This window comes from Pelodiscus sinensis, chromosome 1 (genome assembly GCF_049634645.1).
Source record: "Pelodiscus sinensis isolate JC-2024 chromosome 1, ASM4963464v1, whole genome shotgun sequence".
Classification (NCBI taxonomy): Eukaryota; Metazoa; Chordata; order Testudines; family Trionychidae; genus Pelodiscus; species Pelodiscus sinensis.
The window spans coordinates 45,760,825-45,772,959 of NC_134711.1; the positions used below are offsets into that span (position 1 = coordinate 45,760,825).

The window sequence follows — 12,135 nt, forward strand, 5'->3', positions numbered from 1 at the left end:
CAGAAAAACAAAAAGGGAAAGAAAATGCGTAAGGACAAACTCTGCTCTTAGTTACACTCATGCAACCCACGCGGATTTCTAAAAATGTAAACATCCAAGGAACATATTCTGCTGGTATTTTTACTCTCGCACATTTTTGCATAATTCACATGAGAAAGGAAGCATTATATAGCTCTGTTTATACAAAACTGGCATTCTGTTATCTACTACATTGTAGGCATCTCAAACATTTTGTTTTGTAAATGGCAAGGGGAGGAGATATATTATATTTATAAAGTGAGTGAAACTCGACAGCAAATTGCTAGCACAGAACAGGGCAAATTGTAAGGTAACCATACATCCTATTTTGGGCTTGGACAGATCCTCTATCCCAGATGCCCAACTAGACATTTGTTGATGGTCAGTTGACAAGAGCAAACAGGTAAAATGCCTGGTTTTGCCCCCCAAAATAGGATGCATTCCCTGGGGAGAGTGCAGAGGAACATTTTGTGGGGAGGGGGGCAAGGATGGGGAAGTGGCTCCAGACAGCAGGGCTTGGGCAAACAGTGGTGCCAAGAAGTGTAGGCCAGCCCTGGGTTGGGGATGAGAGGTTTGCTTCAATTCTATGTAGGATAGGAGGGGGCTCAGGCCAGGCCAGTTTTGGGAATATGGTCACTCTAGCAAACTGGATACAAAGAAACATGTTCTACAAGCCAGAGATGAGCATTCACTAGAAAAAATTGGTGGCATTAAAAGAATCCCATTCTGCACTCCTTACTCAGGAAAACTGCCCTTCACTACATACCAGACTAAGACTAATCAATATTATTATTGCTACTTGAATCATGTAAGAGTCCAAAGACCCTGTTCAGAATTAAGGAGGGTGGCCATTCATGCATTCCCAGAATACAGGATAATCTGGTGATTCCAGGAGTAGTGTGGACTTGCCCCTGGTTGTGAGATTCCACCCTGCGCATGTGACTATGCATGCTCAGTATATACAAGGTCACAATAGTGGGGGAAGATGGAAGATACCCCTCTTTCTCCATCCCCAACTTTGCTGCTTGAGCTGAGTGCATGCTATCATAAATGTAGAACTGTGCAGGTTTGTAAGAATGGAAGAGAGAAGACTATAAAAACTGCAAAAAGTGTTTGACCAGAAAAAAGTCTCTGTGTGGTTTGTGGCTAGGAAAGACACAGGATCGGGGCCACATCCTGTCATAGTCCCTCTTTCACAACAGCAGATAAAACCATGATCAGTTCTGTTCCCATATCAGAAGGGCCAGACAATTAAAAACAGATGTGCAGCTTAAAACCAGGCAAATAGCCTTCCTAGGAGAAGCACTCTCTTGGTGCTGGGCAGCACACAAATATTTAAGAAAATATAGCTCCAGACAGCATAGTGCACTTGTGCTCAATCTTATAGGGACTCACAGCAGCACCACTTAATTAAATACCCTGCCTCTGAATCGGAATAGAACTGATGGACATTTTCAAGAGAATCTTAAGTAATGATCATATGCACAGCTAAGACAAACTGAAGTGTCTCTGTCAATTCTGACCTAGAGCTGCTATAAAGTTGGTTGCAGATGTTTCTTCTACGTCTATGTGTTTGCCTATCACTTCCTACATGCTACGACAAGCTGCTGACCTGATCTGATCGGCTGTTAAAATTCCTGCTTGTCTGGCATATCCAGCCAGGGGCTTAAAACAAACATTGCTCTGCACCTATGGCTTCCTTGTGAACGTCACTGGACTATGTACTATGATAATGGATGACAGAATACCCAAGGATAGACAGACTGATATTGTATTTGGGAGCCTGGAAGAAGAAAACTTGAATAATTAGTCTGTAAGTATGGTACAACACAATTGGTTGAACAGTGGCATAAGAGGAATTCAGAAAAAGAGCAGGCCATATGGGCAAATCATCCATTCCTTCTGCAGTTTGATGGTGCTCACATGGAAACTGAGACAGATCATTTTTCATTTAGAGATAGGATGCACTGGGCAGTTAGCAGGCCCAAAGTTCATAAGAACAGGTCACTGATTTCTTTTGTCAGGTAATAAGTAATTACATTTTCTTGTTCAGACAGAGTTTTTGTCTGTCCCAGATTGACAGACAATAAGATTTGTTCTAAATTGTATGCTTTGCAAGTTGGCAGGAGATGGGAGCATTTCATACGCAGTGTGCTCAGCTCATTGGGTGGGAATTGAGCAAGAGAATGCTTAGTATCACTCTGCCATGACCCCTCTGACCAGCCCAGGACTGGCACTGATCAACTTCAGAGCGTGTCACATATTTGGCAAAGGTTGTGATGAAGAACCTTGAGAAAGTGTAATATGGAGTTTTGGAAGCCTTCTACTGAAGACAAAAAAGGTCTGTCACTTTAGGAACACAATGCCCAGATGCACAAAGTCCTAGATAAAGCAGCTGAATAAATACAAATTTTTCTGAGCAAATTTTCTTATATAACTTCTTGTGCTCATCAAGGGAAACCAGAAAAAACCCTTCAGTTAGTATCCAGACATTTGTTGAAAGCCAAATGTGTCACACTAGATTAGTCCAATTGAAAAACTTGTGATAAAAGCTCCCTCTCCCTTCTAAAGGTAATTAAGAAAAAGATAAAAGAACTTTGGTTAGTTAGAACAGTTTGTTCACTGAAGCAAGTTTCCATTTAATTTCATGCTGTGCTTGCTTAATTATTGCTCAAAATAAGATCATGAGGCATGTAAACTTACGTGTGTATGGTTTTCTATGTGTCTATGGGTGAAGGGAAAATGTTGTCAGTATGGCGTGTAATGATCTTTTGGCTCCTGAATATACATTCCAAAAGTCAGTTTAGATGGAAGCATCCCACTATAACTAATTTTATTTGGAGGAAGATGTTAAATTGCTGCCTCTTCAAGCTTTACTCTAGGAGACAAGTTTTGACTAATATCATTCTCTAGTTGGTTGCCAGGAAATCATTTAGGCATTAGGCTTCAGAAGACAGCTGCTTAGGAAACCACAACTACAAGGTAAACTAACATAGCTGAAGTGTCACTGTGGTCACTCTCCAATAAACCAGTTCTTAACTAATCTCCACCATCACCGCTGCTTCCAACTAAGCAGAAACAGGACAGCCTCTTGGAGGAAGAAATGGTAAATATAGGGCCCTTGTGGGGACTAAGCTAGGTGGGCAAAAGAAAGCAAGGAGTAAATGGGGAAGCACCAAATCCAAAATCTACATGTACAATAGCAGCCTGTCTGCATGCAAAGAATGTGCAAGACCTAGAGTGTAATGGCAAGGCTATGGGGCCACTGCATGAAGAAGCTGTGTAGAGACAGAGATTCCATGCTCTTTCTGGATGCTGCATAGCTGAACTCTGTAGAGGGTCTCTCCATAATATCAGTTTGTGGGCCAACTGAAGGAGAGAGGATTATGTGGACAGAGGTTCCATGTGCAGCTGGTTGGGAAAATGCCAATGAAATGCTTTTGTAAGAATTTGCTGATGTGTCAAAATCAAAATGTTTTGTGGAGATGGTTCAATTTTGAAGAAGTTCCACTGAAACCCAGGTATGGGTCTGATGGAATTCCTGGAAGCCTGCTCACCTAGCTCCTTGAAAGCCTACTTGCTGAACTGTTGAAGAGTCAGGGACCCCAGGTTTCTCAGGGTTCACAGTATCAGGACAGTCTGGCAGGTAGGCTGCCTCATAGTTCAGGCTCCCTTCCCTTTTGACTTTCATTCTGAATCAAAATGAAACCAGATTTCTCTCTATCAAAACCCTCCACACAGTGGAATTACTTTTCTTAGCCCACCTCTAGTTCCAACCATGCAAGCTAGACACAGTGGGCGGTGTGTGCTAGTACTCCCACACCCTTCATTAAGAGTATATGCTGGGATGAGAGGGAGAATTCCATTCCTCTGTGCACACAGCCTCATTACTTAGAACATGCCCTCATTCTCAAATTTGCACCCTTACTAAATTTGTAAATTTTAAGGCCAGAGAGACCATTAAGATAATCTTTTTTGACCTCCTGCATCACACAGGCCATAGAACATCACCCAGAAATTCCTGCATCCAAGCTTTTTAGAATGTCATTGCCAATAAGGCAGTTCCATTTTCCTCCACTGGAAAGGCCACAAAATTATAAAGGAGGAATAGATGAGTCTACAGATCTACAATTTCAAATACTGAGCTAGATCCTTACTCCTACTAATTCTTAAGTTTGCATCTGAAGATTCCCCAAGTGTTTTGGGGTTCATGGTGAGAAGGAGATATTGCTGGAGCTAAGTGTTCTCCTAGTAGTATATCTCTAGTATCAGCTCCTTATCTATAGTTCATGACAACTGGGACTTCAGAAGAAAGCAATAGAAGCAGAGAAGAATGCTCTAAAGAAATTCAGTGCTGCATATTTTTCTTCAGAGGTCAGCGGGGCTGACAGCCATCACAGCCCCAGGCAAGATGGGGGAGAGGAGACAGCTCTGCACCCCAGAAGGGGTGGGGCCTCGGGTAAAAGGGCCAGGGCCAGTCAGCCTTCTGTGCTGCCATGAGTGTGGCGCTGCCCCCATCCTTCAGACACACACGAAGCATGCGGCATTGTTCTCTGGTAGCAATTTAAAGGGCTCAAGGCCCCAGCTGCCGTTGCTGCCACGGTGGCAATTGCCTTCTTTGTCTTCCACATCCATCAGTAGGCCTGGAGAGATCCTTTAGAACTTTTCTCCAAACCTTCACTAAACACCAGCCTCTACTGCTCACAGGTGTTTGTGGTTTAGTACCTATTTATTGGTGTAAGCTTCAATATTATTACTGAATATTATTTACTGAATACTGTTTCAATTTAGCTTCTGTAAAGTGTAGTAGATCAGAGCCAACAATATAAAAGACTATCTAAATATTTCTTACCTTAATTTCCAGTTTATTTTGACTGTCCCTTGAGATCACGATGGGCTTTTCAAAAGGTTTAAAAACAGGATTATTCACATAATCAAAATCAAAATATGGGGACTTGACTCCATCAAAAATGAAAAACACTTTTGTTACAAAGGGTAGTTGCAAATTGAAGGATTTCAGTGAAGGAGTTGCACAACAGATTATCTCTGTGTTAGAACGATGGTTACATGTCTGTAATAAGATAGGAATATAGAATAGAGAGATTCATTTAATATACAAAAGGCACATAAACATTTTCAAAGACCATATCAATACTTAAAATATATACTTCAATTGCCAAACTTTTAAAATAAAATGTATAAAAGCTGCAGAGCAGTAGGAATCTTACTATAAAAAAAAACAAAGTAAAATTCTCATGCATCTTATGCCACATTTTTGTTAAATCTGAGTGATCAGTGCAAAAGCTTCACTTTGATGGCTTTTGCACACTTTTGAGGAAGTGTATGAGCAAACCTATTTCCTGGCAAGTGTTTTGCAGATAATTAATGGAAAGAAAATTTCAAAGCCAAGGATCATCAGTATACTATGTTCTGGTTGCTTTGTCACTCTCAGTGACACGACACAACAGCCAAAATCCTGCCTCTGTCAGAGGGACTCCCATGTGGAGATCTGCTGGAGTCTGGCACTTTATACTGCCAAAGTGACCAGAACATGACTGCCAAAAATGCTATGAGAACCTGGGCCACACACTCACAGATTTTCTTTTAAGATTATATAATTAAGGCTTTAATCTTGCATCATACACCCTGTGCCACAAAATCATGAATTTACTTTTAATATTATATAAGTAAGCCTCTAGTCCTGCTCAATGTGCCCAAACAAAGCACCACTATAGTCTGCCCACACACTGCATGCTACAGGATCCATTTCAGCTTGTATTTCCTGACAGCAACTGAGATGAAATGATCCCACAATGAGCTTTTGAAGGGTTATGTTTTTGGTTATACCTTTTCTTTTTTTTAAAAAATGATAAGAGAAGATGATAGAGCTGACACTGGAGATGGTCAGGACTATTTTGACAAAATCTTTTTTTCATTGGATCATGCTGATTGGTTGGGAAGCTCTCTCAGGTACAGGATGGACTTTTCCTGGTCAGAAAGACAGATATCTGCCACCTCAAGAGTGCCCATAGGTTCAGAGAGGACTTGAACCTCGGTCTGGGTGAATGCTTTAGTCACTGAGCTACAGGCTATTCTGGGGTGGGTCTTTTCTCTTAAACATTTTTTGAAATCTCTCAGTTTCTTTCCAATGAGGGATGAAAACAAAATTTTGAAATCTCAGGTTTCCACTCCGCCCCCCAACAATACCTCTTTTATTCCTACTTCTTCATCTCCATTCCTCCACTATGCACCTCAATAAGTGTAAAAATGAGTCAGCTAAGCTAAGGGTAGGAAATACATAAATACCAAAAGCAACAGCACTTCCTATTTATTTTAATATTCACCTTCACATAATACTTTGCAGCAGCAGTTGTAAGTGGCCCCTCCTCTGATATGTTGACCAGATTTTCAAATGAGGACACTCCTGATGGATGTCACAGGCAGGGGTTTGGTGAAGCATGAGGTTGATTGGAAAATAGTGAGCAAGAAGCCCTTCAATTGCACCCTCAATTCCAATAGTAAACATAGGGCATATAGTAAATATAGGGCAATTCCAATAGTAAACATAGGGCGTTGGGTACAGAGAAAGGAGCATTCATTTCCACAGAACTGCCTGCATTCTTGTCTTCTTGCTCCTTACCACTGTTTTATCCAGACTCACCATCATTGAACAGTTCCCTCACTCTCACCCATATTCCCTCCATTCTCTTACCCCATCTTGCCAAACCTTCCCCTCAACTTCCTCTCAGCATCCATATTTCTTAGAAATCTTCTCTTTCCTTTAAACCCTCATCTTGGATAATGTCCCACCATGCATGCAAAACTTCTCCCATTTGATACTAACTCAAAACAACCCTCCCCATCAGAAAATCCCCTCCATAGAGTTACCAACTTTCTAATCCCTGGAAAACAAACAACCGTGCTCTGTTGCTTCCCTAAGGCCCCAAGCCTGCCCCTCCTTTTCCTCTGCGGCCCTGCCCACATGACTTCCCCTCCCTGTCACTTGTTCTCCCATCCTCAGGAAATCACCTGCTGCTTGCAGAGCCAGGCTGGGAAGAGCTGGTGTAGAGCCTGCCCACCAGCCTAATCAGGGCACAGCAGATCAGTTTCCAGAGCAAGGGGCTGAACTGGGGAAATCATGGCACAGCAGAGCAAAAGAGGATGTTAGTCCCTGGACAAGGAGCTGAAGAGGGGAAATCAGGGCACAGCAAGGTTGTAGGCAGACAGGTTACTCTCCCTCTGCCATTCTGGGTGGCACCAGTGTCTTCTTTAGAGTACAACAGTCCGGGAGTCAAACAGTTCTCCCCATCAGGGGTGGGGGGATAGTGAGAGGGACAGCACCTGCTAAAGAGAGCTGCTTCTCCAGACTCAAGCAGCAGCTGCTGTGTTGCATGTTCCCTTGTGGCAGAAGCTGATTCCTGAAGGTTGCCCGACTTTCCAGTTTCCCTACTCGATTGAACATAATGGTAGAAAATTGTACACCTGGCAACCCTACCATCACGCATAACAGCCCCTCAGGTTTTGCTTGACCTAGTCAAGGGGCAGAGGATGCAAGGGGAGCCTATATCTACAGGACACATACCTTGAGGGCCACAGTGGCTGTCTTTGAGGCTATAATATGAGTCAGTCCCAAAGAGGCCTGTGTTCTGTACTCTGAGGCTAGGTCTATATTACAGGGCTTTTTTTCGGAAAAAGCTACGCAAATTACGCTTGGCAATTTGCATAGCTTTTTCCAATTGCTTATCCGGAAGAGGGTTTTCCACAATTTGGCTCCATCTAGATGGGGCCAAATGATAGAAAAGCCTCCTCTTTCAGTGGAGCCCTTATTCCTCATAGAACGAGGTATACAGGGTTCCCCAAAAGAGTGCGTTTGCTCTACCACACACACACACACACACACACACACACACACACACACACACACACACACACACACACACACAAAAGCATAAGAGCAAACACGTTCCCTGGATGCGGCAGAATTTTTCCAGGATACAACTGGTATCCCAGAAACCTCCTGCAGGTTAGACGTACCCTGAGTCTGCTCCCTTTCCTACCTGCAGCTCATATGCAGATGGCATTACTTCAGTTCCGCAAGAAGTCCCCCAAAGATAAGCACTGCACCCTCCAGCTCAGCAGCCACTTCACAGAGACTATACATGTCTGTTGCATGGCTGACAGTTGGGGCATTAATCATGGTTCTTAGTAGGGATGTCAATGTGTAGTAAACTAAATAATTAACCAACAAATCTGGGCTTATTGGTTAATCATATATACTACCCATATACTATATTATACTGCCTGTATCAGAGGCCGCAAGCAGGGGGAGGTGGGAGCCAGTACCTTAGAAGCTGACTCCACACGAGCACTGGATCCTGCAAATCTACCTGCCCTTCCCCCACGCTGCTGCCTCTGATAGAGAGGCAGCTATGCAGAGGATGAAGGGGTAGGGGGAAGATGATACACGTAGGATGCTGGCTTTCAAGCTGGCTGACTGTACATATCAGCGCCCACGGAGCTTCTTGTCCCCTGTGCTGCCGCCTCTAGATCAGAGGCACCAGTATGGGAGGCGGGGGGAAGGAGCTGCTGCTGTGGGATGCCCAGGCTCGCCGCGGATAGAGGCTGACTCTCCACGCCTGCCCCCCGCATTGCTGCCTCTGATGCAGTGTGGGGTGGCAAAGGGCTACCTGGGAGTGAGGCCGGCAGCACAATGGCTGCCGACCCTGCCTCTGGGGGCTACCGAATAATTGTGTAATTGCTAACATTTGATGCAATTACACAATTATTCAATTAATCAACATCTAACATCCCTAGTTCTTAGCACTTCCAGCTAGGGTGACCAGATGTCCTGATTTTATAGGGACAGCACTGATATTCAGGGCTTGTCTTTTCTAATTGCCTATTACCTCCTACCCTACCCCAATTTTTCACACTTGCTATCTGGTCATTCTACAACCACCCTTACTGTTCTGTACTCTACCCCACCTTTCAAATCCCAAGAAAACTAATATTACTGCAGAATAACTCTGTATATATAAATAGAGCCAAATATTCCTTTTTAGTTATATTGATTCTCATTATAAAAACCAACCTGAACAATTTTCCAATTGTTTCTTTTATATCAAGTTAATGCAGTACAATTTAGCTCTGTATCAAATTAGCATAATAATGTTTAAAGCCATTTACTCACACTAGCTTGAAAAGTGGGATTAAATTATCTGTCCATAGATCAGCATTTTTTCTTATCACCACAATAATTCATGTTTTCATATATAAGAGTATGAAATCTTAGCTCTGCCAAAAAACCCCACCTTTTTTAAGAATCTGGAAAGGCACACTGGAGTTTTAAATTTATACTATAAGGTTGACTTAGCTATGGACTGTGGGCCCAGTTCTGCTCTCAGTTAAATGGCTGCAGCTCTCACTGAAGAAAATGGGAATTGAACCCATGTGGTATTTGGTTTTATGGATCATATTCTGCCTTCAGATATACCTATGTACTCCTGCTGACACCAGTGTGATCTCTGAGGTGCAAGAGAAGGTAGAATCAGGCACCTTAATTTTATAGTACAACTAAATTATGTCCTTTTCTATATTTCAATTGCATTTGTTACTAGGGCTATGTCTAGACTGCAAGCCTCTTTCGAAAGAGGCTTTTTCGAAAGTATCTTTCGAAAAAGCCTCTTTCGAAAAAGAGCGTCTAGACTGCAAGCAGTACTTTCGAAAAAGCAAGCCGCTTTTTCGAAAGAAAGCAGCAAGTGAGTCTGGATGCTCTCTTTCTAAAAAGCCCTGTTGGCATTCAAGAACGCCTTTTTTCGAAAGAGCACTTTCGAAAAAAGGCGTTCTTCCTCGTGAAATGAGGTTTACCGCCGTCGAAAGAAAAGCCGCGTTCTTTCGATTTAATTTTGAAAGAACGCAGCTGCAGTCTAGACGCAGGTGATGTTTTTTCGAAAAAACCCCTGAGTCTGGACACTGCCTAGGCTCTCTAGCACATGGACCTACTACTGTTGGCGTGAAACTTTATTTTAACCAATAATATAATACTTTGTTGAACTTCAGTAAAAGTATGTCTACACTGCATGGTTATTTTCGGATATACTGTAGGTATCCCAAAATAGCTACTCTGCATCTACAGAAGCTGCCCATTATTTTGAAATATTTTTCAAAATAATGGGCGCATTATTTTGCCATCCTGGTAAACCTTGTTGCACGATGGATAAGGGATGGCTCTGTGTAGCTAAGCCAAATTTCAAAATAAGTTATTTCAAAACAGTTTTGAAATAAGTTTTGCGTATCTTATTTCGAGTTTAGGGTGCTGTGTAGATGCACCCTCACATACATATGTTTACACAACCAAACACATTGTAGATAATCATTATACTTACTTGATTAATGTAAAATCACTACACATCTTATCTACTGAACAACAGTGATGTCTTTTAAATCAATAACAGTGGTATTCATAACTTTGTTTGTGGGTATCTGTTGGAATTGGTTCTGAACCCATCTACTTTATCAGGACAGTCTCTGAAGCAGATGCTCTCAGAGAATGATAAAAATCTAATAATACTCTTTAGAGGTGAGGCAATGTGACTGATTGGTAAGGTCAAAATAAATCTTATTTGCAATGCCCTTTTTGATACATGATATGACATGACATTTTTACCTTGAAATTGGTTTTAGCAATTGAAGAATATGATTGCTTAGTTTTCAAGAAATATTGGATTGAGAATCTATAAGGAAAGAATTATAATTCAATCAATTGCCTACTCAATTAAGATACTGCCTATCAGGCAGCACCTTTAACTTTTATTTAATTAGGTTTTATAATACATTTACTTTAAAAGCTGAACCTGTGTTCTGCTTATGACTAATTTGCATCAGAAGAAAATGAGGAAGAAAAGATGCTGAATATGTGGAGTGTTTCACAAGCACATAGCAAATACATTTACCAAGCAGAGAATAATGACCCTTCACATAACTCATTTGACTCACCACAAAGGCATGGTATTTTTGCCTCATTCATAAAATGTGACTCTTGAGGCAATTAGTAAAAGCTTCATTTATAGAACCTGAACTTCAAGCCAGTTTGATTTTTTTTCCAGCAACAGGATAAAGAGCAGAAATCTTTCTCCATAATTAAGGGTCACCTGAAGGTTGACCCAGATAACACAGGGCAAGTATGATGCATGTTACAGGATTTGAAACAGTCAGAAGTGGCTGAGAGGAGGTCTTCACTTTTGAATCTAAAAACTGGGGTTTTCCAATGATGAATAAAGGAAATGAAAGATGGATGAGATCTACAGCAATTTGAGAGACTTTTATATTGTCTCTGTTCCTCTAGCTATCTCTATCTCAAAGCCCAAAGGATGATTTTTCAGTAATCTAATGGATGGCAAAATGAGAACTATGGATAGAAATTCAGTAGCTGGCTTGGGGAGTGCAGTTTCTCATCTCAAAATGATTTTCTCTCTTGGTGAGACCATCAGAGATAATCTTACTTGGTCTGTTGATAATGAAGATCTGCCACAGAATGCACCAGCCTTTGGAAGCACAGATGCTGCTGTTTAGGCTGGTGCACAAGTGAGTATTAATGATTCAGTGGCATCTCCTTTGTTTCTCTTCTAGTCACCTTATTGGATGAAAACAGAGAAAAAGAGTTGAGATAGAATATACACTAAGAGGTCAGATCTCTGTGTCAGGTAATAGACAGAACTGGATCCTCACCTGATTATGACTTCCTGATTCTGAAGGCCAGACTTAGCCTCAATATAAATTTCAGCTGCTACCGCTGGCTTAGAATCTTTAATGGCCACTACGGTCACTGTATCTTTGCACTCCCCCTTTTTACCTCTCTGCAGTCCATATCACAGGAGCAGCTGCAGGGAGTTCCCCTCCAACAAAGGAATTCTCTGCGGGGTATTTGTGGCAGGCTTATGGTTAAGGTATATGACTGAAGGGCAGGCTGGGGGAGGCTAGCTCCCAGCCCCACCTTTTCTCCTTTTGGGAGAGCTTGAAGAGACAGACAGACAGACACAGACAAACACACAGGCTATGTCTAAACTACATGCCTCTGTCGAAAGAGGGACGTAAATTAAGTAGATCAAAAGTGCAAAT

At 42.0% G+C, this 12,135-nt stretch overlaps 1 protein-coding gene across 6 annotated transcripts in view; it reads right to left on the reverse strand.

Annotated features, from left to right (window-relative positions):
- MET (MET proto-oncogene, receptor tyrosine kinase) overlaps positions 1–12,135 on the reverse strand; it is a 130,917-nt gene that overhangs the window by 29,360 nt on the left and 89,422 nt on the right. For all 6 annotated transcript variants that reach the window (XM_014573355.3, XM_014573354.3, XM_075929236.1 and 3 more), the window contains exon 11: positions 4,871–5,089. In XM_014573355.3, the coding sequence (XP_014428841.1) occupies positions 4,871–5,089 (219 nt within the window). The remainder of the gene's footprint in view (positions 1–4,870; positions 5,090–12,135) is intronic.